The sequence below is a fragment of the Cricetulus griseus genome, chromosome 4 (assembly GCF_003668045.3).
Source record: "Cricetulus griseus strain 17A/GY chromosome 4, alternate assembly CriGri-PICRH-1.0, whole genome shotgun sequence".
Lineage (NCBI taxonomy): Eukaryota > Metazoa > Chordata > Mammalia > Rodentia > Cricetidae > Cricetulus > Cricetulus griseus.
Genome location: NC_048597.1, coordinates 87535527 through 87562404, shown reverse-complemented (window position 1 = coordinate 87562404; position 26878 = coordinate 87535527). Strand labels below are relative to the sequence as shown.

Genomic DNA, 26878 nt, shown 5'->3' with positions numbered 1-26878 from the left:
GGGGCCAGGCCCCTGGCAACTCCCACGGGCAGACGTGCATCCGTAGAGGAGCTTTTTGCCAGTTCTCCACCTGCCTCACCCATGGGAAATGCATAGAGGAACCTTTCTGGTTTCATCCAACAAGCAGGTAAACAGACAAAAGCGGCTTATGGTTGCTGCTGTTTTGGTCATGTGACCTTCCTGTAGGAACACACAGCTTACATGTCTACCAGATTTTTGATTTCTGACAGATCTTTTTGTTTTTTATTTTATTTTTTGTCTATGATTTCTTCTTTCACCGACTCTGTTGTTCATGGCTTGTTTACTAAATACTGTGCCTTCCCAGGGCCCTCTGTTTAAATCTACTCTGTCCCTTTAAATCTCCTGTCTGTTTGCTACAATGTACGGATCAGAGATTACATTCTGGTTCTCCTTTACTGTTATCCAGTCCTGCTTGTCTCTGTACCTGTAATTTAACTTTATACTTATCTAGCTTATATACAATTTAAATTAAACTATACTGAGTCTCATATTTCTAAATTGCTATATATCTTTAAATGATGATAAAAGTTTAAAATCATAAAGGTCTATTTCAAATTAACAAAATATTTATACCACTCAGTTTATCCTATAAGCCTTTTACAAAGGTACAGCTTTTATTACAAAAAGGGATTTTTCTCTAACTAAAGGCAAACTTAACTGCTAAGATCCTAAACACACAGCCCTCAAATGCTCAGAGATCTAGAGAATATGGCATTTAAAATGTTTTGTTAGAAAGCTTTTTATAACAGAGAGATAGGCCAGCTGCTGGCCCCATCCCATTTCCTCCGAGAAAACTGATGGGCACTGAAGAAACTTCATCTCGACTCAGTGACAACGCTGGTCACTGAGCAACCCTGCCCTTCACCTCAACTGGTACAAAGTATTCCATACCATGGACAAGAGGACAATGGAATCGACTTTCCCGTCATTGCTTGGGCCATCGGTAGGCGAGTCTTCCCAAAGTCTCTAATCCACAGGTCACAAGTTATCAGCAAGAAGGCAGGTGTCTGCAGCCCACTACTATGGATGGAGGACCTTGGGGATGGCTGTCCATGCAGCCTGCTGGCAAGTCTCTGTTATTCTTTAATCATTGATTCAGGTAAAATCTTATCCTTCTCAAGAACTCTGATGCTTTTGACGACTGGTAGTCATGCCAACTTAAAGCAAAAAAGATTCCAGTAACAAGTATTTTAGAGTTCATCTATGTGAATATAAGAAAGTCTAAGATGTATAAAGGTTTCAGAATGTAGTTACAAAGGCCTGAGGATAAGAAGGCTTAAATGATGATAAAATGAATTGAGACATTAAAAAGAATGAAATATGTTCCGGATTTCTCTATTTCTCATGCTACTGTTCATAGTCAGTTCTACAATACCACTATATGATCATAACTACAAGGCCAAGATTAAGATGCTTTTCATTGTCCAAAAAAAAATCTATCTGTTTTAAAATGGTAATGCTTTTAGCCAAGTTGCTTCTAACATAAATATGCTTCTAACATGTCTTATACTTATGTTTCCACAAACTCTAAGGATTCTTGTACGTTCCAGGGAGCCGAATCAGATCCAAACAGGTCAGGTTCACTCCAGGTAATATTCAATCTTTCCCTGGTCCCAAATTCCCTTCACTCATCTTGGGACACCTCGGGAACCCCTCCCTCATCTTACAATCTTCCCCTCAAGTGACAGGGGAAAAAAATTTTTTTTCTAAACTCAACCTTGTCTTCTGCTCTGTCAACATCTTGCCAGGTCTAAGAGGCGCCAGGGAGTTCCATACAGCCTGGACTACAATTAAACAACCAACTTCCCCAGGACGTGGCAGCACCCCAACCTTCTCGGGTCCCCCAAAGATGGTCAACGCCCCCACGTCAGCAGGAAGCAGTCTTAAGAATTCGACGCCCTTATTCCTTAACCTGCCATGTCTAAACACCCCACCTTTTTTTAATAATAAGTAGAGGTGGGAATGAAAGGTTCAGGCATTATGCTGGCCTGCCCCTGTTACCTGGTGGAATCCACTCAGGCAATACCCTGGTCAGCCCAAGGTTCCATGGGAAAGAAGTCTGCACGCAGGTGCAGAGGACCCCTTTAAAAGATAGGCCCCTGCCCCTTTACGCTCTCTCTCTCTCCCTGTCTCTCTCTCTCCCTGTCTCTCTCTCCCCCGTCTCTCTCTCTCCCCCTGTCTCTCTCTCTGTGTGTGCTCTCCTGTCTCTGTTTCCCCGCTCTGTCTCTCTATGGCGACCGGCCATGGCAGTCAGCCATTACCCTGTTCCTCTTCTTAGTCTCCCCATTCTACCGGCCCTTATAATAAACTTATAGTCAATATGTCTGTCTCAATATTTCTCTTTTCTTCTTTTTAAACAAAACAATAACAAAAACAGCTCTGAGATACAATCTTATACCCATCCAAATGGATAAAAACAATAATATCAGTGACAGTTTATGCTGGTGAGGATGTGGGAAAGGGGAACAGTCCTCCATTGCTTGTGGGAGTGTCTGATCCCTGAAAACCTAGAAACTCAATATAACATTTTTTTCTTTGCTCCTTCAGGTCACATATGGATTGTTTCATTCTGTGCTAAGTGATAAAGATACATTCCCATCCTTGTACCAGATTTCTCCTCAAGAAAAAGCTCTGACCCAAGGGGTGATCTTTTTATTGCTGCACTTTGGCTGGAAGTGGGTGGGGCTCATTGTGACTGATGACCTAAACGGAAAGGAGTTCCTCTCTGACCTGACAGCAGAGCTTGCTTCAGAAGATATCTGTGTGGCTTTTACAGAAAAAATACCAACTTTTAAAAAAATGGATTTTCTGTTTTGGGTTGGGGTGGTGAATTTGAGCCAACATACAAAAGTAAATGTGTATGTGTTTTATGGGGATATAGATGATGTCCTGATTTTCTACATACTAAACGAAATTAAGTCAAAGAGAAAGAAGTTGTGGATCATGGCAAAGCCCAACTTTGTTTACTTACAATCTGTATTTTATAAGTGGATTGGTTTGATGTCCTTTTTTGAAGGTAGCTTCTCATTTTCAAAGAAGAGAAATATCCCTGGCTTCAAGCACTTTATCCAGGCACTTACACCCTCACAGTACCCAAGTGATATTTACTTCCATAAATTCTGGCTGGACAATTTTCACTGCTCACCTTCTCCTTTGCTATGTGGAATTCAAGAACTCTGCCCACTGAATATATCGCTTAAGAATAAACAGGAAAAAAAGGTTGTGATGATAACTTCTGAGCCCAGCGTTTCCATATGGAATGCAGTCTATGCAGTGGCCCATGCCCTCCATGAAATGCTTTTGAGTAAAACAGAAATAGCTTCTCACAAAGACATAAACCAGGACAGGTTTCTTCCTTGGCAGGTAAGTCTACCTAATAAAGAAAGGAAACACTGGGAACTTATATTATTAGTAGGTACTTCACTGAGGTCAAACACAACACACTTTTATGTTGTAATGAAAAGAATAATGCAAAACATTGCTGACTTCTAGGGTCCAACCCCCAGTCAGAACAAGGGTAAATAAGGAAATCCATGAGGTGGGGGGATCTAGCATAGATACTTACTTGAGGTTTACTAGACTTTTCTGTCTGAAGGGGAATATAAGGAAACAGGGATGCTTTCTGTGGGTAAACATCTCTTCACATCATCTTTAAAAAGTTCTTTGTGAAAAATCTGCCTCTCCTCCCAATGCTATATTCAGCAGCTTTTTTCTACTTAATTACACCCTTTGCTTTCCTCTCTCCTTTCTTCCTCTGCCCCCCTTTTGCTACTATCTTTCTACCTCTTCATTAACACTCCTGTCTGTTGCCTCTGCTGCCTCTGCCTCTGCCCTCTGCCTCATCCCCTGCCTCTGCCTTCTGATTCCCTCACAGCCAAACTCTGGCCCATTGTATTTTATTTTTCAGGGTCCAACCCATATTCATAAGCCATGTTAAGTCACATAGTTTCACTCAGGCTAACAATGTCTCATTTACCCATACTTGTAGCACTTTCCCATGTAGAAAATGACTTTGGAAATCAAGACGTATCAATAACAAATAATTAGCCAACCTTGAGTGGTAGGGAGCTCATAGAGATTAAATTTGCTTTGATCTCTGGCCTTGAAATTGTGAAACAACACCTGAGAAAAATGACATCATGTATTTGCCTCTAGGGAGTGCCAGATTTTTGTCTCTAGGGGCAACCAACCTGTCTTGAATCTGCTCTGAAGTCAAAACTACCTGGTTGTGTAAAAGGCTGTCTTTGTGATTGGAAATCCTATGGCAGTCTGAGTAATGTAAAATATCCTAGTACTTTTTTCTATTCATCAAAATTATACAGTTTAAGGTTCATCTTCCTGGATATCCACAGCTGTCTTCATGCCCAGTAGATGCAATATTTTTGTGTGTTAAATGCACAAGCACTTTTAATACACCCAAAGCTGTTACTAGACAAAAATTGAAGTGACTCATGAGAGAAATTACAGACTGGAGCAACTGGTTTCCACAGCCAGTGATTCCACTTCCTTTCCAAGTGTGGCTCCTCACCAGGGAATCATGCTTCTGATAGGCCAGGCTGCTGAACGATAATTGTCCCCTGATGTATACTCTGACAGAAGCTCTTAGTAGCAAGACAAAAGGAGGTTATGCAACTGTGGATGTGTATCTCTCTGCAATTATGGTGCATGATTTGGGGATTTGCAGCATTGATTTCAAGACATTAAATTTGTTAATGTTTCAACACATATTTTTCTAGTACAAGATGATATTCTGGAAGATATCTAAAGGTAATTAATGTCAAAATTAGCAAATTTAATAACCACAAATTACATTTTATGGAATATGTCTAATGCTATCAGGTAGAGACCTGGTCACCATATATAACAACAGCAGTTTAACATAAAATACACTATATATTTAATCAAGCAAGACTATATGAGGAAACCTTTGTGGAAAATAAAAACAGCATGCTCTGGACTCAAAAGTAACTAAGAAATAAATGACTTGGAACAGATTATTTACTCAAAAGTAAGATAGAATGATTGTGAAACCAAATTGTGCTTCTATTTTTAAATGTTAGAACACACTTGGTGCCCATGATCCTAGGCCATATCTTCATCTATTAGTGATAAGTGGATATGTTTGGGTTTAAACCCTCTTGATATAATCTCAGAACTCACTTAAGCTAATGAGCATTGATGTTCACTTTCAAACAGGTTATCATCAGGAAGACTGCTAAACAAGTCAAGCGAACTTTTCATTCAGTCAAAGATAGATAAATAAAAGATGAACTCTGAATGTTTAGTGTACAATGTAATTTTGGCATTATGGATAACAATAATATTTGACATAGACATTAACACAGTTTGTGAACATGACTTCTAGGGATATGATATTAGATAAGTTAGTATTTATCTTGTACATTGATTGTTAATTAGTCGATGCAACATCGCACCTCAGAATTTGAAGATTAAAACCCATTGTATTAATTTAAATATGTAATTAAATCATGGTGGAAGGATGACCCATCAGATAGGAACACTTGCTATACTTTCAGAGGAATCAAATTTGGCTGTTAGCACCCACATAGTAGTTCACAACTGTTTATAATTTTATTTTAAGGAATGTGACACATTCTTCTTCTCTCTGACGGGATCAGACATGCTGTTTGTGAACATACATATATTACACAATTAATAAAAACCCAGTGACAGACATTGAAGTTCAAGCTGAAGGTCAGAAAAGCAAAGCAGCCAACTAGAGAGTTCTTACTTCTATCAAGGCTGGGGCAATTCTCTCCTCAGCATGACTGCAGACTGAATATACTGCACTCTTGTCTCCAGCCACCATATACTTCCTCTCTAGTGTGCTGAGAGTAAAGGCATGTGTCACCACTACCCACCTTCTATTGCCAATGAGTGTGGCTGCTGAGATTAATGGTGTGTAACACCACCATCTGTCCTCTATGTCTGTGGCTAACTTTACACTCTTATCTTCAGGCAAGCTTTATTAGATCATAAAAAAAATCACCACATTTCCCCTTTTTATCTAAAATAAAAAGAGGATTATAGCTAATAGAAGAAAAGCTTTATAAAATAAGCACAATAAATATATACAGCATGTAGGAAATAAATAAGCACATAAATAATGTCTAATTCATTTGTATTTGATAAATTTGGAGAAAATACTCAATTATCAATTCTATCTTAATGAGTCCAAATGGTTGTACCTAGTTCAATTTCTATTCTAAATTTTCTTCAAATTATCTTGTAATATCTCTCAAACTTTTACACTTTACACCTGTTACTGAGTTTCCCTTCTGAGTCTGGTAAACAAAGAAAAATATAACTATAACTATCAAGTCTTCAACTCCCTCAGAGACCTGAGAAGAAAATAATATTGACTGAGTAATCAGGAAGTGCAAGCAAGTGACTTCCAAAAATGCGAAAAATAATAAAAACAGCTGTCTGCCTTAATAGGTACCTTAGGGTCCTCTGTAAAGTTGGGCATCCATATTTGGTATTCAGGCCTAGACTATTCAATAGACATTTCTATGAAGCAGAATTTTTGAAGGGCTGATCCACCCTGTCTTTGCAAGTTTTGTCAGTCACTCTCTTTTTTTTTTGTCCTGTTTGCACAACATACTGTCCAAACCTTGAATAAGATTAGAAATATATGAACAGTATGTTTTAACAAAATTAATCATAAATTTGTATCAATTCTAAAATTTGAATGCAATATATAAAAGTGTAACAATGTAAAATATTTAAACTAGTCATTGCTTTTTAGAAGTAGATTCAATAAGCTTCCTTTTTATCCTAGCATATTGTACTCCCCGTTTTCTTTTCAAAAAGAGAACCTGATTCTAATCTCCTTTGTTTAGATTTTTCCCTGACCATTATCAATAGTTACTTGTAACCAAATTCCATAAACAATAGGAAGTATCCATAACCCAATGAACAACCAAAAGCCACCCACTCCAACCCTTTGGAATGTGGATATCATGTTCTTAAATTGCTTCCTGCTCTCTGTAGGTTATGGCATCTTTAGGGGAGCCTAAAAAGAAAAATTATGGTTAATTGTCAAGCCCTGGGATAGGTAACTCTATTATTTGTTGTCCAGTCTCTGTGTAATGTGAAAGTGCAGGGCTTGTCTCAAGTTCTGGCTAGAACAGTGTATGAGGCTGGATCATCTCAGCTAGCTACCTTGAAATTGTTTTGAGCAGTGTCTGTTCGGCTGGATCATCTCAGCTAGTAGCCACCTTGTAGACCAAAGCCAATCTTTAGTTAGCATTTGTCATCTTAGTGGTATTATCATAGCCCTGGTAGAATTATCGTGGTGGGGCCCCATACTGTTGGAGACTTCAATTGTTGCTGTTACGTTATGTCATGGCTCACCGCAGAAAGCTGCTAGAGACTCAGGACCAAAATCTTGTATAGGAATATAGATGATACCCTTTTCTAAAGTTTGTTAGAACTCTGAATATGACCATTAATATCATGGCTAAAAATTAAAAATACATACATATATATCTTATACATTTTAGATAGCATTTACAACTCAAGAGAAGCTTCAATGAGTCCAAACAAAACTAAAGGACTATAAGATTAGTAGCAATACTAATGGTCACTTAATTTTTCTTTTTCTTATGTCCCATATCAGGTGAGACAAAGATTTTGGATTTTACTTTAACAAGATTGCTTGGATTTAGAGAAGGAAAGAACCACATTCCCAACTCCAATATCTGCTTTAATCTTTAATTTAACTGGGACTACAAAAAGACAATTTGAATTACATATCTGTAGGGAAATGCAGAAATAAATATTTTGGAGGATTTATGTAATTTTATTGTGTTGGAATGTGATATATCAATAAGCCAATTTATTCTTTTTCTTGGGACATTTTTTCTTAATGATTTGTTCTTTTTCTTCAGATGCCTCAATTTTTCCATTAAACTTCAGATTCATTAGACTTTTTCCCCTGAAATGGCAAGACAAAAACTATCCCGATCACTAATTTTGGGGAGGCTCTATTTTGGCAAATTATATCTGATCAAATGAAGCATTGCAGTTTTATAGGTTATTTCAGATTAAATGTCCATGATGCTTGATGAACTGTCATCTCTTCTAACTAAGAGGTGTCTCTTATACTAATAGAATCTTTATCACTTTTGATGGTAGTCATAGCTTTCTTCTCCTCTGTAAACAATAGCAAAACCCCTCCCATCCTACCATGTATCATGGATTCCTTTCTGAGATCAACATATCCTTAAAGTATACTGGCAGATTTAATTCCATAGTTTTTTCTATTATCCAATGCCTCTCCACAGCTGTTGTTCCATTCTCATTTTCATCTAAAAATTCAAAATTAATAAAGCATTATCCAACACATTTCTGAGGGTATTTATTATACCTTCTTGTTTGTTTAGAGTTCCTTTAGAGTTTGATTTGATCTATCTATAACTACCTGCCCTGTAGGATTGTGTGGTATACCATAATATGCTTCATATTATAATAAGCAAAAAATTGTTATATTTTCTTAGGGATATATGCTGGAGCATTGTCTGTCTTTATTTGAACAGGTATACCCATAATGGTCATAGCGTCTAGCAAATGTGTAATTACTGAACCAGCCTTCTCCCAACTCAAAGAGGGTGCCCATTGAAAACCTGAATAGGTATCAATGGTGTGATGTACATATTTAATTTTCCAAATCCTACAAAATGTAAAACATCCATCTGCCAGATTTAATCCCTTTGAGTACCCTTTGGGGTTACTTCCTGCAGGTAGTGGTGTTTGGTTGTATAAATACCAAGTAGGACATTTCTTAATAATGTCCTTGGCTTGGTGCCATGGGATGGAAAAGTCTTTTCTCAAACGTTAGGTATTGACATGCCTTTTTTAATGAAATTCTGAGGCCTATAGAACATTTCCTCTTAAATAGTTGATCAGTTTCATCATTGCTTTGTGCTAGAGGGACTAGTAGACCCATAAGGGATCAGAAATGTGTTAGACATATGGGATGATTCCTATTCCTGATTAAGTCTTCTCTCTGAATAAATAATAAACTCAATTGTGTATCACCTGATAAAAATTCAATGGTTTCAATATACAAAACAACTCTTTATGCATATTACAAATCAGTAACTGTTGAAAAGTTCTGTAAAATCCATTAATACCAGGAGAATAGCATATGATTCTGACTTTGGGGCAGGATTATAAGGATATAGAGACATTTTACTTAAGTTTTTGATTTGTAACCTGCCTTTCCAAATTTATTTGCATCAGTATAGAATGTAGACGCTCTATTTCTTGGTGTTTCTAGTACAGTGTGAGGAAGGATTCAGTTAGCTCTCTTTATAATTTGAATTCTCTTGCTTTTGCAATATTTATTGTTAATCTCTCCAAAGATTATTGTAAACTCTTTGCCAGGGCACATTTTCTGCCTATAATTAAGCAATTTCATTTTATTGAAGTTATCACAATTTCTGCTGGGTCTATTTCTGCTAATTGATGAAGTTTCTATTTTACTTTTAAAATTAACTCAAAGACCTTTTCCACAACAGTTTTTAATATTTTACTCAGTTTATGAGGTAAAAACAATGATTTTATGATAATATCTTTCTTCTGCATTAAAATTTGGAGGGGAATACTAGGAAGTTAATATGACCCGAGATCCACAATCAATGTGTGCCATCTGTAATTTCTCTTTCAACAAAGTCAATTCTCTTCCTCGGCTTCAGTTGTTATTTTCCTGGCACTAATTATTATGCATTTTCAAGAATCTGGAGCTTTGCATAAATTCTTCCTAATATTATCTTGTCAAGAAACTCTCTATATATACATGTACACCTATCTACCTAACTAACCATACAATGTGTTCATTGACTGACATAAGGAAGATGAATATCTTAGCACCTATAATGCCATAGACATAGTGTTGCTTCCATTCTTACTCTAGTTTCACTCTGAAAACCTTGATATTTTCTAGTTGTAGATATTTTTTCCAACTTTTTTATTTGAATTAGAATCAGGACTGTTTTATGCTGGGGAGAGACACAAGGCCTTGTTCCCAGTAAGAACATGGTGCACTCTGTGCTATGCTTCACCCTTCATATAAAATTTATAGTTAGGTTCAGCTACTCCTACATTAATTTCTTGGGGAGAAAAGTTCATCTTACTGAAACAACTGGGGAGACAATTACTCAAATGAAGCCTCTACCAAAAGAAAGCTAGTGTAGGGTGAGAGAAAGAAGATTGCTCTTAGGGACCTCAGTGAGAAATTTGCATGCACCACTCATATGCAAATGATGTCTCTCTTCAGCTTCATCCATTTCTGAGGAAAATCCAATTTACAAATGCTGCTGGAGACCAAATATGCTTTGATAAGAAGAAGAATCCTATGGAAAAGTATGATATACAAAACTTTGTGGGATTTACTAATTATGATTCATTTGTAGTTAAAGTAGGAGAGTTTGTCTCCAAAAGTCCACAAGATAAAGGCTTGTTCATCAATGAAGTTCTGATCAAGTGGCCAAGCAACTTCAATCAGGTCTGGCTGAATATGAACATTTAATATGTTATCAAATATCAGAAAAGAGCTATTGATTGCATAATACCTCTATGAAATTTTAAAGTAACTTAGAGTTTCTAAGTTCTTAGCTGTGCTGTGAGCTTGTGTGTGCATGCTCATGCATGTGAGTTCATGTGTTTGTTGAGGCCACATTCAGCACTTTTTACCTTCCTCAGTAGTTTTCATATTATTATAAGCATGGTCTTAATCTCTCCAGATGCCAAGTTTCAGCTTTAGCTGTACTCACTAGACAGCATGCCCCAGGCATTCTCCCAGTGTCATGACCACCCTATTGGAATTACAGACATACAGTTTTTCACCTGACTTTTCTGTACTTCCCTTCTGCAAGATCACATTCAGGAGCTCATTGTTTATGCAGCAAGCACATTGAATACTGAGCTATATCTTTAGTCTAATTTGATGTCTTTAATTCTGAAATAAATCAATCTTTTGAATTGCACTTTGATATATATATATATATATATATATATACATATATATTTGATATATATACACAAGTATATACATGTACCTGTTAATATAGAGATATTCATAAGAGTGAAACAGAGTCTAACTTATGGCAGAAAACATGTCAAAGGGAAGGATAGAATATTTATTAGCATTCACAGTTTTAAAAGTATTAACATGCTGAGTTTGTGTTAGAAGTATACTGCCTAATATGATTACTAAGGAGCCAATTGATAAATTCCTAAATGATGACATCACTAACATTTGGAAAAAAAGCAGGGCGCTATTCTGAGCATGGGGACTCAAAGGTGAAACTAACAGTAATGAACCATAATACAGTGTCTACAGAAAATCTACATGTGATGGAGTCAAGAGTAGCTGTGACTATCCACAATTTCCAAACCCTCTTTCATGAAAATTGAATCAGAGTGAATGGTTGTGACTACAGACTGGGGAAGGTAAATATAGAAACAGATAAGCAAGAGTGACTTGGTTTCTGCCTCCCTTCAACTGTTCCACAATTCATACGAGGAAGGAGTTCTGGCTTGCTGTTTCCCAGGAGGGAATATTCAGATTTTAAAGACATTTCACAAAGCTAACAGAGGTGAAGCACAGTTTCCTCACCATAAAGACACTTTGAAATTTTAGTTTAGTAACTGGAAGTGTGCAAACTTCAACTCTACACTCCATATAGAGAATTCACAGTGCCACATAACTGTATACAACTTCGATAGTCTACGTGAAGTTTAAATTGTTTAGCTTAAAAACATTCAAGCCTGTGACTGATGTGCAAATTTATGAAGAGTTTTTCTGTGTGTCCCTCAGAATCCTCTGTCTGTATGTACAGAGAGCTGTGGTCCAGGTTTCTGGAAACTTACAGAAGAAGGAAGACCTGCCTGCTGTTTTTCTTGTGTGTTTTGTCCAGAGAGGCACATTTCCAACCAGACAGGTAGAAAAATAATACCTTTCCCCAAACTGTTTGTAAATGTAGAAGGATAAAGCTAAGAAGTGACCATTGTGTTGGGATGCAGCATTGTTCTCCATGTCTCTTCCACTCATCCCTATATCCTTTCATTAGTAATCACTGCAGATGCCACATGATGTACGAACATTTGATTGGAAGCCTCATGTGATTGTGTCACCTACATCACTACTTCCTAAAAACTGCCTTTCATTGAATGACACTATCACCACAGCTTTGGAGTATCATGCTGCCCAGGGAAAGTGTGGTGTGCCAATGGACAGGCTGCCTGCGTATTCCTTGAATAAATGAATCCAATTTTTCTTTCTTAAAAATAAACTCAGGACAAGTACATGTGGAGCTGTTTCCTAAATGTATCACACATAGAATCTAGATTACAACATTTATAGTTACCAATTGGAATATCATACCTAGTATGAAATACAAGTCTTCATAAAAGAAGGTGCAATTGCCTGTAGATCTAGGTCTAGGCTTGCAGTCAGCCCTGATGGCATATTAAAGTTAATATCATATGGACTTAACAGATGGCATTTAAGAATATACATACAAAAAACATTCAACAATTAATGAAAAAGAGGAATACATTTTACTGAAAACAAGACCAAAATCAGTCCAGGAGCATAATTAGAGACAGTAATAAGAAGAGATAATAAGATAATTATATTGAGTATTAAATTATACTTGCAGCTTTCAAAACACTTTTTATGTTATTAAAGTTATAATTAAAATTTATTAAAACTGTTTTTCATTGTTAGTATTTGGATTATGATAGGTGGTAGGGGTTTTCTTTTCTGATCTTCTGTATTGGTGTACTCTGTGCTTCTTCTGGATGCATCTTACTTAGTTTCAAGAACTCTTTGTCTATGAAACTGACCTTGTTGAACAACTGGTCTAAGGTGTTGACCTGGAATTCTCATCCCTCATCTATGCCAATAATTTAAAGTTCTGGTTTTCTCATAGTGCCCAACATTTCCTTTCCTGTTTTAATTTCCTATGGTTCCTTTTTATTCTCTATTTTATCTTTGAGTCCAAATTTTCTGCCTTCTATATGATTCATTTGACTTGTAAGGCTTTCCTTTTCTAGTTGTACTATTTGTCTTTTCAATTCTGTTTTCATTTTACCTTGAGTCTTCTTCACTCTTACTATTTCCTTATTGAATTCCATGAACAAGTTGGATGGTCTGTATCATTTATTTCAGTCTTACATTTGTGTTCACTTGTTAATCACCAAGGTATTTATTCTCCTTGTGTTATTTCTTCTTAGTTTCATTGAACTGTTTGTGTGTTCTTTAAACCCTTATAAATTACTCTATGAAGTGAATATACTCTTTTATATTCTGTGTCCTGAATTTTATTTGGTAATTCACATTTGAAAACATTTCTTCCAGACTGGTATGTATTGGATATAATATACTGGCTAGATCTTTCCTATCGATGATATCTTTTGTTGATATATTGAGTATTTGAATTTATTGTAACTTCTAATACTCATACACAATGCATATTGGGACAAAAGAAAGTATTACACACTTGACAAGCCTAGAGGTTTACATAGCCTAGGTGTAATTAAATCAATTGTTCAGAAGGGTCTGGGATGGCAGACAGCACATAGGCACTTTAGAGTCTTGTGCTATTGTAGAACAATTGTTTGGCATAACTGAACAGGGTCCAGAATTTTAGAGAGGACACAATATTGCATATTTCTCTGAGCACAGTGTAATTACAGTACCCATGCACCCACCCAACATGAGCTCTATGATAGCATTTGTGCTTAAGAGCAGAACAGAATTGTCACAATCCATGCCATTTTTTCTATATGTCAGAATATTAAATTCTTAAAAATATACAACCTGACTTTTCAACAGTAAATGAATAATAATGCTGAAAATTTATGTTAATAACTATAGAACACAAATATTCAACCAACATCAATATGATTCCATTCAGAACCAAAATATTTCTTCTTTAAAAATATCTTTAACCGTACTCATGGTTGTTATTAAGAATGATCACAAAAATGAAACTATATGTCCTTCCTATAACCTCTGCCTTCTGCATGTCGCCTAAGGTGAGTCCAGTCGCTGCCCTGCCTGCAAACTCCACCATCACCATCTGCTAGCTTCATCCTGAGCCTACCCCTGGACAAGTGTGGACCTGCCCAGAACAGAAGGCCAATCCTGAGTCTGGACACACCACACCCTTTTCCTCCCTCCCACCTCTGCCCTCCACCTGCTGCCTGTGAGAGGGAGACACCCAACCTGCACCCACTGGAAGAAGGGATTGAAAGATGACACAATAAGAACACACTCAACAACAGAAAGACCAATATGACAAAACCAGGATCTAGGGACTACACACCAGCAAGATCTGAAAATCCCAATGCAGAGGCTGAAGAAGAGATGGACCACAAAAATTATCTTATGAAGATGATAGAGACCTTTAAAGAGGAAACAAGAAAATCCCTTAAAAATAGAAGACAAAACAAGCAAAATTTTAAATGACATGAAGGAAAACACAAACCAAAAATTTTAAGAAGTTAAAAAAATCTTAAAGAAACTAAAGAAAAAAAACTGAACAAGTGAAGGAAACAATTCAAACAGTTCATGGTTTGAAAGCAGAATTAGAAACAAAAAGGAAAACACAGAATGACAGCTTGCTAGAAATAGAAAAGTTGGGTAAACCATCAGGAAACTCTTGATGTAAGCATAACCAATAGAATACAAGAGATGGAAGAAAGAATCTCTGGCGTTGGGGACTCAATAGAGGATAAACAGTCATCGGCCAAAGAAAATCTCAAATCCAACATGTCCCTAACATAAAATATCCATGAAATATGGAACACCATGAAAATACAAAATGTAAGAATAGTAGGTATAGAAGAAGGAGAAGAAATTCAGCTCAAAATTACAGAAAAAATTTCAACAAAATTATAGAAGAAAACTTCCCCAACCTACAGAAGGATATGCCTATGAAAGTACAAGAAGCTTACAGAACACCAAATAGATTGGACCACAAAAAGAAGTCCCCTCACCACATAATAATTAAAATACCAAACTTACAGAATAAAGAAAGGATATTAAGAGCAGCAAAGGAAAAAGCTAAGTAACATATAAAGGCAGACCTATCTGAATTACATCAGACTTCTCAATTGAAACTTTGAAGCCAGAAGTTCCTGGATAGGTATTCTACAGACACTAAGGGAACATGGATGCAAGCCAGGACTACTGTATCCAGCAAAGCTTTCAATCAATATCAATGGCAAAAACAAGAATTTCCATGACAAAACCAGATTTAAGCAATACATATCCACAAATCCAGCCCTACAGAAATTACTGGAAGGAAAAGGCCAACACAACAAAAATGACTACAAAGAAGGTAAAGTTATACAATGGAAAAAGGAAAACATCTTCAACAAATGGTGTTGGTAAACTGAATTCTGACATGTAGAAGATTGCAGATAGAGCCACATCTATCGTCAGGCACAAACCTTAAATCCCAATGGATCAAAGATCTCAACATAAATTCAGCCACACTAAACCTCCTTGAAGAGAATGTAGGTGGTACCCATGAACAAATTGGTAAGGAGATTGCTTTCTGAACAATACACCAGTAGCACAAACATTGAGATCAACAATTAAAACTGGGACCTCTGGAAACTGAGAAGCCGCTGTAAGGCAAAAGACACAGTCAGAAAGACACAATACCAGCCCACAGAATGGGAAAAGATATTCACCAACACCACATCTGACAGAGGGCCGATCACCGAAACATACAAGGAACACAAGAGGCTAGCCTCCAAAACACCAAATAATGCAATTTAGAAGTGGAGTGCAGAACTAAATAGAGAATTTTCAACAAAGGAATATTAAATGGCTGAAAGACACTTGAGAAAGTACTCAACATCCTTATGTCAGGGAAATGCAGCTCAAAACGACTCTGAGATAGCATCTTATTCCCATCAGAATGGCTAAAACCAATAACACCAATGACAGGCTATGCTGGAGAAGATGTGGAGACAGTGAAGCACTCCTCCATTGTTGGTGGGAGTCAAAACTTGGAAGACCACTTTGGTATTCAGTATGGCAGTTTATCTGGAAAATGGGAATCAGCCTATCTCAAGATTCAGCAATTCCTCTCCTGGGCATATACCCAAAGAATGTACATTCACACAATAAGAACATATGTAGAACTATGTTCATAGCAGCATTATTTGTAATAGCCAGAACCTGGAAGCAACCTAGATGCCGCTCAAGTGAAGAATGGATAGAGAAATGTGTTACATTTACACAATGGAGTACAACTTAGCAGAAAAAAACAATGGAATCTTGAAATTTGCAGGTAAATGGATGGAACTAGAAGAAACCATCCTGAGTGAGGTAACCCAGTCACAAAAGATTAACATGATATGTACTCACTCATATACAATTTTTACACACAGAACAAAGGATTAACAGTCTACAATCCACACTGCCAGAGGAGCTAGGAAACAAGGAGGACCCCAAGAGTAGATTGATAGTCCCTCGAAGAAAGGGAAGGTGGCACGAACCCCTAAACAAAGTGGGAGCATGGAGCATGGGTGGAGAGGAAGGAAGTGGAAAGGGAAGAAGGGGGGAACAAGAGGACTGAGACAGGGGTGAGAAGAGGAGGGCATGAAAGGAGATGCCTTGATAGCAGAAGTCAGTACAGGTTGGAGAGAGGTCTGGGGGAAATTTTAGGGGATCCACAGGGATGACCCCAATAAGAATCCAAGCAATGGTGGAGACAATGCCATTGATGCCCTTCCCCTATAATGAGATTGATGTCTACCTTGGTACCATTCCTAGTGCCTTCATCCTGTAGCTGTTGAAAGCAGAAATAGGCACCCACAGCTAAGCACTGGACCATACTACTGGAATTCATTTGTGGAGAGGGAGGTGGGATGGGCAAAAGAGCCAAGATGGGGCTGGAGAGACCTGCAGAATCAGTGGACCTGACATAGTGAGAGCATGGAGACCCTAGTCATAAAGCTTGAGGAAACAGCATTGACTGAAACAAGCATTCTGAATGTGGGTGCCAGCTAGGAGACCAAGGCAGTCTATGAATCCTCTAACAGTGGAGACAGTCTTCAACCCTAGAGCACAAATGGACTTTGGGATCCCATTTCCTATGGAGAGATACAGTTGCAGCCCAGATACAGCAAGGAAGGCCTGGGCCCTTCCCCAAACCATATAACAGACTTTGAAGGTCCCTGATGGAGGGCCTCACTGTCCGTGGGGAGAAGTCAGTGGATGGATAGGGAGGTTCCTGGGGAACATGGGAGGATTGAAGGGTGAGGGAATGGGGGGATGGATATATAAATATGAGAGGTAATTAAAGAATTTAAATAAAAAGAAACATGCAAAAACGAACTATATGGAATGGAAAAGAATATTCTGAAGCTGGGATTACAACATTTATAAAAGTTAAAGAGTAGTATCAGTGTGTGGTTAAATATTTGAAGTCCACCAATACCAGAGATCTTGGGCAGCTGAAGGCTGCTGGGGTAGAGGGAATGTTATTTCTCCTCTGTCTCCTGATAGCTTTGCCAAGGTACAGCACATTTCCCTACACACACATGCACATTGGCAATTGAAATTGGAATTAATGATTATGAAAAGAGAAAAATCAATGCAAAGGCAAAATTATTGTAGGGCAGTCAGGCAAGTATTGGAAGTAGTGTGACCACAACTTATTGTACAGACATTAGATGTACAAATGTTGAATAAAAAATAAACACAAGTCTCTTAAAAATAAAACATTTTGGGAAAACTTTAATGAAACTTGTGAAAGTGTTATACAGTAAATAGTTTCAGGTATTGGTAAAGATGGAATGATCACCCTTGCTCATGGATCTATATAATTAATAGGAAAAATGGGACCATCCCGCAAAAAAGAAATATACAGACATATTGTATTCCCCATCACAATGCCAGCACAATTTTCCACTTAATTATAAAAAATTTAACTTCATATACAATATGAAAACGAAAAAAGTTTAGGATAGCTGAAACAATCCTGAACAATTAAAATGTTCTGAAAGTAACATCATGCAAAATTTCAAGATTTACTATAAAATAATAGTCCCAAAACAGCATGGTATTGGCATAAAAACAGACACATTGGTCAATAGAATTGAATTGAAGACCTAGACATAAATCAACCCACTTATAAACACTTCATTTTTTATAAATAATCCATAAATACACACTGGAGCAAGTGGTGCTGGTCTATTTGGATGCCTGCATGTAAAGAATGCAAATAGACACATATTAATTATCCTGTACAAAACCCAACTTCAAACGGATCAATGACCTCAATATAAGACGAGTATACTGAATCTCAGAGAGAAGAAAGTGGAGAGTAGAATTGAACTCATTTTCACAGTCAATGACCTTAATAGATGTTCACAAAGAACATCAATTAATAAGTGGTTTTACATGAGGCCAAAGAAGTTCTGTACAACAAGTACACCAGAATCTGTGCCAAGTGATAGCCTGTTTAGTGGGAAAATGTTTTTTTTAAGAATTATACATCAGATAGATGACTAATATATACAATGTGTAAAGAACTCAAAAGAAAAGTTAACATCAAGAAAACAAATAAGACAAAATGGCATTTTCAAAAATTATTCAACATCTTTAGTCATCAGAAAATGCAAATCAAAACTACATTGAGATTTCATCTTACACCAGTCAGAATGGCCAAGTGAGTAAATAAAAGGGCAGTACTTACTTAATGGAAAACATATGAGGAAAGGGGAACATTTTTTGATTGCTGGTGGGAGTTCAAACATGTACAGACACTATGGAAATCATGGTGTCAGTTTCTCATGAAGCTGGGAATAAATCTACCTCATGATCCAGGTACAAAACTCTTTGGTTGTATCAAAAGGACTCTAAAACCTATTAAAGAGAAGCTTAACCATGTTCACAGATGTAGACATTGAATTCAGATATAGCCCATGCTAGCACTGTGAGGACTCCCACAAGAAGACCAATCTACACCTAAGTAACAAAGGTGCAGAGCACCTCAGTTAGTCTCATGAAAGCTCCCTGCTTGGTGGTTCAGTCTCTTTGAGACCTTATTATCTCAGGTTAGTTGGTACTGTGGGTTTTATTTTTGTACTCTTGACACCGGTGGCTCCTACAATCTTTCCTAACCCTCTTCATAAGGGACTCCCCAAGATCTGCCTAATACTTGGTTGTTGGTCTCCAAATCTGTTTCCCTCTGTTTCTGGGTAAAGCCTCTCTAGTGACTGTGGTATCAATTTCTCTGTATCTGTGGGTTATAGCATGGTTCTCCCTTACTTTAAGGCTGATTCTTTTTTATTTTGCAATGAGGAAAGGTAGTCATGTCATAATGGCCCTTACTTTTCTTTTTTCTCTAATTTTTATTTAATTTAGAATCAAAAGTGCTTTACATGTCAATCCCAGTTCCCTCTCCCTCCCCTCCTCCCCTGCCTGCCCACAAACACCCTACATATCCCATACCCTTTCTGCTCCATACAAAGTTTTGAGTAGTTCCAAGGTCTGTAAAGAACTGTGATGGAATTTTGTTAAGAATTTCACTTAATCTGTAGATTTTTTTTGGAAAGATGGACATTTTACTATATTAACCCTGCCAATCTGTGAGCATGGGAGATCTATCCATCTAATGATATCTTCTCTGATTTCTCTCTTTAAAGACTTGAAGTACCTTAGTTCAGGTCTTTCACTTATTTGATTAGAGTTACCCCAAGAGATTTTATATTATTTGCAGCTATTGTGCAGGGTATTGTTTCCCCGAATTCTTTCAAGCCTGTTTATCATTGTATCATTGTATATAAGAGGGCTAGTAATTTTATGAACTAATTTTATATTCAGCCTCTTTGCTGAACTTGTGTATCAATTGTTGTAGTTCCCTAGCAGATTTTTGTGGCCCCTCATAGGTACTATAATATCATCAAATAATGATGCATTTAATTCTTCCTTTCCAATTTGTATCCCCTGATGTCATTTACTTGTCTTGGTGCTCTAGCTAGAACTTCAAGTACTCTATTGAATAGATATGGAGAGAGTGGACAGTCTTGTTTTGTCCCTGATTTTTGTTGAATTGCATTGAGCTGCTATTTAATTTAAATTTGATTATCAACTTGCTATTTACTGACTTTTGTTTTTTTGAGACAGGGTTTTTTTGGGTGGGGGTTTGTTTGTTTGTTTGTTTGTTTTGGTTTTCCAAAACAGGGTTTCTCAGTGTAGCTTTGGAGCCTATCCTGGCCATCGATCTGTATACCAGGCTGGCCTCTAACTCACAGAGATCTGCCTACCTCTGACTCCCAAGTGCTAGATTAAAGGTGTGCACCACCAACGGCCAGCTATATAATGAATTTATTATGTTTAGGTCTGTTCCTTTTATCCCTGATCTCTTCAAGACTTTTGTAATCAAGGGCTGCTGGATTTTGTCAAAGGCATTCTCAGCATATGATGAGATAATCACTTGTTTTTTCTTTCTGTATTTGTTAATATGGTGGTTTACAATGACAGAATTTTTTAATGTGGAATCATCTCTGATTCTCTGATGAAACCTACTTGATGATGGTGATGATCTCTTTATTGTGTTCTTAGATTCAATTTGCAATTATTTTATTGCTTCAATTTGCATAAGTGAAAATGGTCTGTAATTCTCGTTCTTATTGAGTCTTTGTGCATTTTGGGTGTCAGGGTGACTGGACTCATAGAATGAATTTGGCTATGTTTGTTCTGTTTCCATTTTTTCGAATAAATTGAGGCATATTGGTATTGACTCTTCTTTGAAGGTCTAGTGGCCTTTGGCTCTTTTAATGACTGCTTGTATATCCTTGGGTTTTATAGGTCTATTTAAATTGTTTACCTGATCTGGATTTAAATTTAGTAAGTGATATCTATTGAGAAATTTGTCTCTCTCTTTTAGATTTTCCAATTTTGTTGAGTAAAGTTTTTGAAGTATGACTTGTTTGAGTTTCCTCAGTGTCTGTTGTCATTTCCTTCTTTTGGTTTCTGATTTTGTTAATTTGGATATTCTCTCTTTGCCTTTTGGTTATTTTGGATAAGGGCTTCTCTATCTTGTTGATTATCTCAAAGAACCAACTCTTTGTTTCCTTGATTCTTTGTATTGTTCTCTTTGTTCCTATTTTATTGAATTCAGCCCTCAGCTTAATTATTTTATAACATCTTCTCCTCTTCTGTGTGCATGCTTCTTTATATTTAATATCTTTCAAGTGTGCCTTTAAGTCTCTGGGATGAGGATTCTGTAATTTTCTATTACAGGCTTTTAGTGCTATGAATTTTCCATTTAGCACCACTTTCTGTGTCCCATCAGCTATCCTATGTTGTGTGTTCATTTTCATTGTGTTCTAGGAAGACTTTTTTACTTTCTAATTTCTTCTTTGACCCATTTGTCAATCAGTTGACATTGATTCAGTCTTCATGAGTTTGTGGGCTTTCTGTTGTTTCTATTGTTGTTGCAATCCAACTGTAACCAATGGTGATCTGATAGGACACAGTGGGTTATTTCTAATATTTTTTATCTTTGGATTCCTTCTTCGTGAAGGTTGCATGAGATGCTGAAAAGATAGTATATCATTTTGTTTGCGTGAACAGTTCTGTAGATGTCTGTTAGGTCCATTTGAGTCATAAGACCTATTAATTCCATTATTTTTCTGCTTAGTTTCTCTCTGGGTGCCCTATCCATTCCCGAGGGTGGGTTGTTGATGTTTCCCAATATTAATGTGTGGGGTTTGATGTGTGGTTTAAGTTTTAGTGATGTTTCTTTCATAAATGTCCGTGCCTTGCATTTGGGGCATAGATGTTTAGAACTGAAATGTCATCCTAGTGGGTATTTCCTTTAATAAATATGAAATCTCTTTCTTCATCTCTTTTGAATGACTTTGGTTTGAAGCCTATTCTGTTAGATATTAGAATAGCTACTTCAGCTTGCTTGTTGTGTCCATTTGATTGGAAAAACTTTCTTCAAACCTTTACTCTGAGATAATGTCCATCTTTGATGCTGAAGTAAGTTTCTTGTCTGCAGCATAAGGATAGATAGTGTTTTCATATCCATTTTGTTAGCCTATGTTTTTTAATTAAGGAATTGAATCCATTGGTATAAAGAGATATTAATGTCCAGTGATAATTAATTCTTGTTACTATGATAGTGGTGGTAGTAGTAGTAGGTGTGTGTGTGTGTGTGTGTGTGTGTGTGTGTGTGTGTGTGTGTGTGTGTCTGTCTGTCTGTCTGTCTGTTGGTCTGTATTCTTTGGATTTTGCTGGTGTAAGATTATATATTCTCTGTACTTTAATGGGTGTGGTTAGCTTTGTTAGGTTACTGTTTTCCTTCTAGTAACTTTTGTAGGCTGGAATTGTGGATAGATATTACTTAAATTTGATTTTGTCATGAATTATCTTGGTTTCTCCGTCTATGGTGATTGAAAATTTTCCTGGGTATATTAGTCTGGAATAATAACTGTAGTCTCTTAGAATCTGCAAGACATTTGGCTATGATCTTATTTTTTTGAGTCTCCACTGAGAAGTCAGGTTTAATTTTTATATGCCTGCCATAATATGTTACTAAGACTTTATCATTTGCAGCTTTTAGTAGTCTTTTCTTGTTCGCTAAGTTTAGTGTTTTAGGTATTATGTGGCACAAGACTTCTTTTCTGATCTAATCTATTTGTTCTATAAGCTTCTTGTACCTTAATAGGCATGCCTCTTTAAGCATTAGAAAAAGCATTAAGCAAAAAATATTAGAAATAACCCACTGTGTCCGATCAGAACACCATTGGTTACAGTTGGATTGCAACAACAATAGAAACAACAGAAAGCCTAAAATTTTCTTGTTTGATTTTCTTTAAAGTATTTCCATGATATTTATGCTGAGATTCTGGTCCATATTCTATTTCTATAACTCTTAGGTTGGTCTTTACATGATGTTAGAGATTAATTGAATGTTTTATGGTAGGAGTTTCTCAGCTTTAATATTTTTTTTGCCTAATGACATTATTACTTTTCTATTGCATCCTCAATGCTTGGGATTCCCTCTCCCATTCCTGTATTCTGTTAGTTATGCTTGCATCTATACTTCCTGGTCTCTTACCCAGATTTAGTGTTTCAAGAATTTGCACAATTTGTGTTTTTATTGCTTCTGTTTTTATTTTCATGCCTTGAATAGTTTCCTTACCTGTTTGTTTTTTTTTTCTTAGCTTTGTAGCATTCTTTGTTGATTTCCTCTAATTTTTTGATTATCTTTGCATCAATTACTCTAAGTGAGTTTTCCACTTCCTCTTTAAGGACACTTCTCATGTTCCATAAAGTTGAATTTGAGGTCATTTTCTTGTGCATTCACTGACTTGTAATATTCAGGTATTGTTGTCTTAGGATATATGTCTTTGGTGGTGCTGCATTGCCCTAGCTGTTGTTTATTGTATTTCTCACCCTGTGATTTAGGCATATTGGGTTGGGATGATTAGTTTTAGTCCCTGATTTCTGTATGGGTGTTGTTTTCTTTGTTTCCTCTTTCTAGTATTTTGTCCTGGGTTTCTAGTAGCTGGCACAACCTCCGTTCCACTTGGGAATCTGTTCAAGTTGAACCTTTTGTGGTTATCTTGGCCTTTCTTGTAGTTAGGGGACTGTAGACTTCTGTCTGTCCAAATAGAGAGTTGACTCTCTGGTGGTTATCTTGGCCTTTGTCCTAGTTGGGGCTCTGTAGACTTCTGAGTGGTTTGTCCTTCACCTAAGCAGCTGGAGTCTGACCAAGCTGGTTTGGATTAACTTTAGAACTCTTTAAAGGATAACTGGACAGTTTTACATCATCTGAAGAAGTTGATTACTATTTGAATTTCTTTGTCCAGAAAACAGTTATAATCTTGTCATTACATGGAATATCCTGAAGTATACATCACAGAAAAGGGGGATTTCTAAATAGATGGTTACCTTGGCACTATAGTAAAGTAGAATGTGCCAGGATGCACAAAACATCAGTGGAAGACACTCTTAGTGTATTGAATATGGAATGAGTAGATACTTGTAGCAGCTGAAATGTCGGTTCATTTCTCCCATAGATCAGCAAGAGTGTATCCCTTGTCCAATTCAAGAGTACCCAAACCCTGAGAGAAACAACTGCCTTCCCAAGTCAATGACATTCCTATCTTTGGAAGATTCTCTTGGCATGGCTCTGGTCTGCATAGCCCTCTGCTTCTCTGTCAGCACAGCTGTAGTTTTGGGGATCTTCCTCAAACATCAAGACTTGCCCATCGTTAAGGCCAATAACCGGACACTCAGCTTCATCCTGCTCATCTCCCTCCTCCTCTGCTTCTTGTGTACCTTTCTCTTCATTGGCCAGCCAAGCACAGCCTCCTGCATATTACAACAAATTACATTTGCACTCGTGTTCACTCTGGCTCTTTCCACTGTTTTGACCAAAACTATAACTGTAGTTCTGGCTTTTAGAGTTGTAAAACTAGGAAGAACAATGAGAAGACTGTTTGTCTCGGGCATCTATAACTCTGTCATCCCCATCTGTTTCCTGATGCAGCTTATTCTCCTGGGAGTCTGGATGGGAACCTCACCTCCCTATATTCAAGCAGATGCACATTCTGAACATAGTTACATCATCATTTTGTGCAACAAGGGCTCGGTCACTGCTTTCTACTGTGTGCTGGCATACTTGGGGATCCTGGCCTTAGGAAGCTTCACTGTGGCTTTCCTGGCTAGGAACCTGCCTGACACATTCAATGAATCCAAGTTCCTAACATTCAGCATGCTGGTGTTCTGCAGTGTCTGGGTCACCTTCCTTCCAGTCTACCACAGCACCAAAAACAAGGCCATGGTGGCTGTGGAGGTCTTCTCCATCTTGGCCTCCAGTGCAGGACTGCTAGGGTGCATCTTTATCCCAAAGTGCTACATTATTCTCCTAAGACCTGACAAGAACTCTTTGAAATGCTTCAAAAATAAAACAAAATACAGACACAACAGATTATTTTGATGAATTAACTATCTCTCTTAAAATCCATTAGTAAAGTGAAATTAGTTACCTATTTTATAGCAAGTTTTTTCTGAAATGTATATTTAAAAAAATAAAAGATTCCCCCCTTTGTGTCATATACAGTCTACCTCAGCATGTATATAATTGCCTTTTTTCCTCTCTTCTCTTCTCCTCTTCTCCTCCTCTCATTCTGGCAGCTCCCTCTCACCTACCCTCATGCTCCCAATTAGCTCAGCAGTTCCTGCCCCTTCCCATTCCTGGGGCCCATGCATTTATCCTTTAGATAACTTTATATTTCCTAGTTTCTTTGGTGAAGAGGATTATAGGCTAGTAATCCTTGTCTATGTCTACAATTCATATATGAGTGAGTACATACCATATTTGTCTTTTTGTGACTGGGTTACCTCGCTCAGAATGGTTTCTTCTAGTTCCATCCATTTGCCTGAGAATTTCAAGATTCCATTGCATTTTTCTGCCACAATAATTATCTGATATTTATCTGATATTCTGATAATTATCACTCAATAAAACAATGTATTATTCAGGCCAACTGTTCCTGTGGGTTTCTCCAACCTGGTACAGACCCCTTCGCTCTTCATTCCTCCCACTCTTCAACCAAATTCCCGATTTCAGCTCAGTGTATATCTGTGGATGTCTGTCTCTGCTTCCATCAGCCATTGGGTGAGGCCTCTAGGATGGCATAAAGAGAATTCATCAATCTCATTTTAGGGGAAAGGCTTTTAGGTTGTCCTCTCCACCATTGCCTGGATTGTCAGATCGTGTCATCCTTGTAGGTCTCTGGAAATCTATCTGGTTCCAGATCTCTTCTCAGACCTATAGTGGCTCCCTCTGATATGGTACCTCTCATCCTGCTCTCTCTCCTCTATTCTTCCCCCAACTCAATATTTCTGCCCCTCCATTTCCTCTACTCTACTCCTCTTCTCTTTCTCTTATTGTAGAAGCTCCCTCCTCCTACCCTCATGCTCCCAATTACTTCAGGAGTTCATGCCACTGCCATTCCTGGGGACCATTTATACCTTAGAATCCTTCATGTTTTCTAGTTTCTTTGGTGAAGAGGATTATAGGCTGGTAATCCTTTGCTCTATGTCTAAAATTCATGTATGAGTGAGTACATACCATGTTTGTCTTTTGTGACTGGGTTACCTCACTAAGGATGGTTTCTTCTAAATCCATCCATTTGCCTGCGAATTTCAAGATTCCATTGCTTTTTTCTGCTGAGTAGTACTCCATTGTATAACTGTACCACATTTTCTCAATCCATTCTTCAGTTGAGGGGCATCTAGGTTGCTTTCAGGTTCTGTTGGGGAGGCCAGTACAAGACTGATCCAGACGCCTGAACATGTATGTCAATAAGGAGGCCTCTGCACTCCAGGGAGCCTCTGGTGGTGGATTAGTATTTTTCTCTGGTGCAAGAAGGGACTTTGAGAGCCCATCCCTAGTGAAGGGTTACACTCTGGCCTTGGACACATGGGGAAGGGCCCAGGACCAACACAGGAAGATTTGGTGGACTTTGCAGAGCCCCCATTGAGGACCCTATCCTGCCTGGGGAGGGGTGGGTGGATGGTGTGGAAGGTAGGTTTGGGAGTGGGGGAGGGGGTGAGGACAGGGAGAGGGAGAAGGGACTTACATGTGAAACAAGCTTGTTCCCTAACTAGAACTAATAAATAAATTGAAAAAACAATGTATTGATGTATCGCACTCCAATGTAAAAAATATAATACACATAATAATTTCCATAATTCTCAAGGTTTTGTGGTTTACACTAGTTGCTGGGTGATGTCTTCACCTAATCTGTCTCTAGAGAAGAATGAGGCAACAAT

General features: G+C 37.5%; 1 protein-coding gene across 1 annotated transcript in view; it reads left to right on the top strand.

Annotated features, from left to right (window-relative positions):
- LOC113835674 (vomeronasal type-2 receptor 116-like) overlaps nucleotides 1-25037 on the top strand; it is a 51731-nt gene extending 26694 nt beyond the window's left edge. The window contains exons 3-6 of the mRNA XM_027416055.1: nucleotides 2550-3384; nucleotides 10325-10552; nucleotides 11867-11990; nucleotides 24115-25037. Of these exons, the coding sequence (XP_027271856.1) occupies nucleotides 2550-3384; nucleotides 10325-10552; nucleotides 11867-11990; nucleotides 24115-25037 (2110 nt within the window). The remainder of the gene's footprint in view (nucleotides 1-2549; nucleotides 3385-10324; nucleotides 10553-11866; nucleotides 11991-24114) is intronic.
- Nucleotides 25038-26878: the final 1841 nt, after the last annotated feature.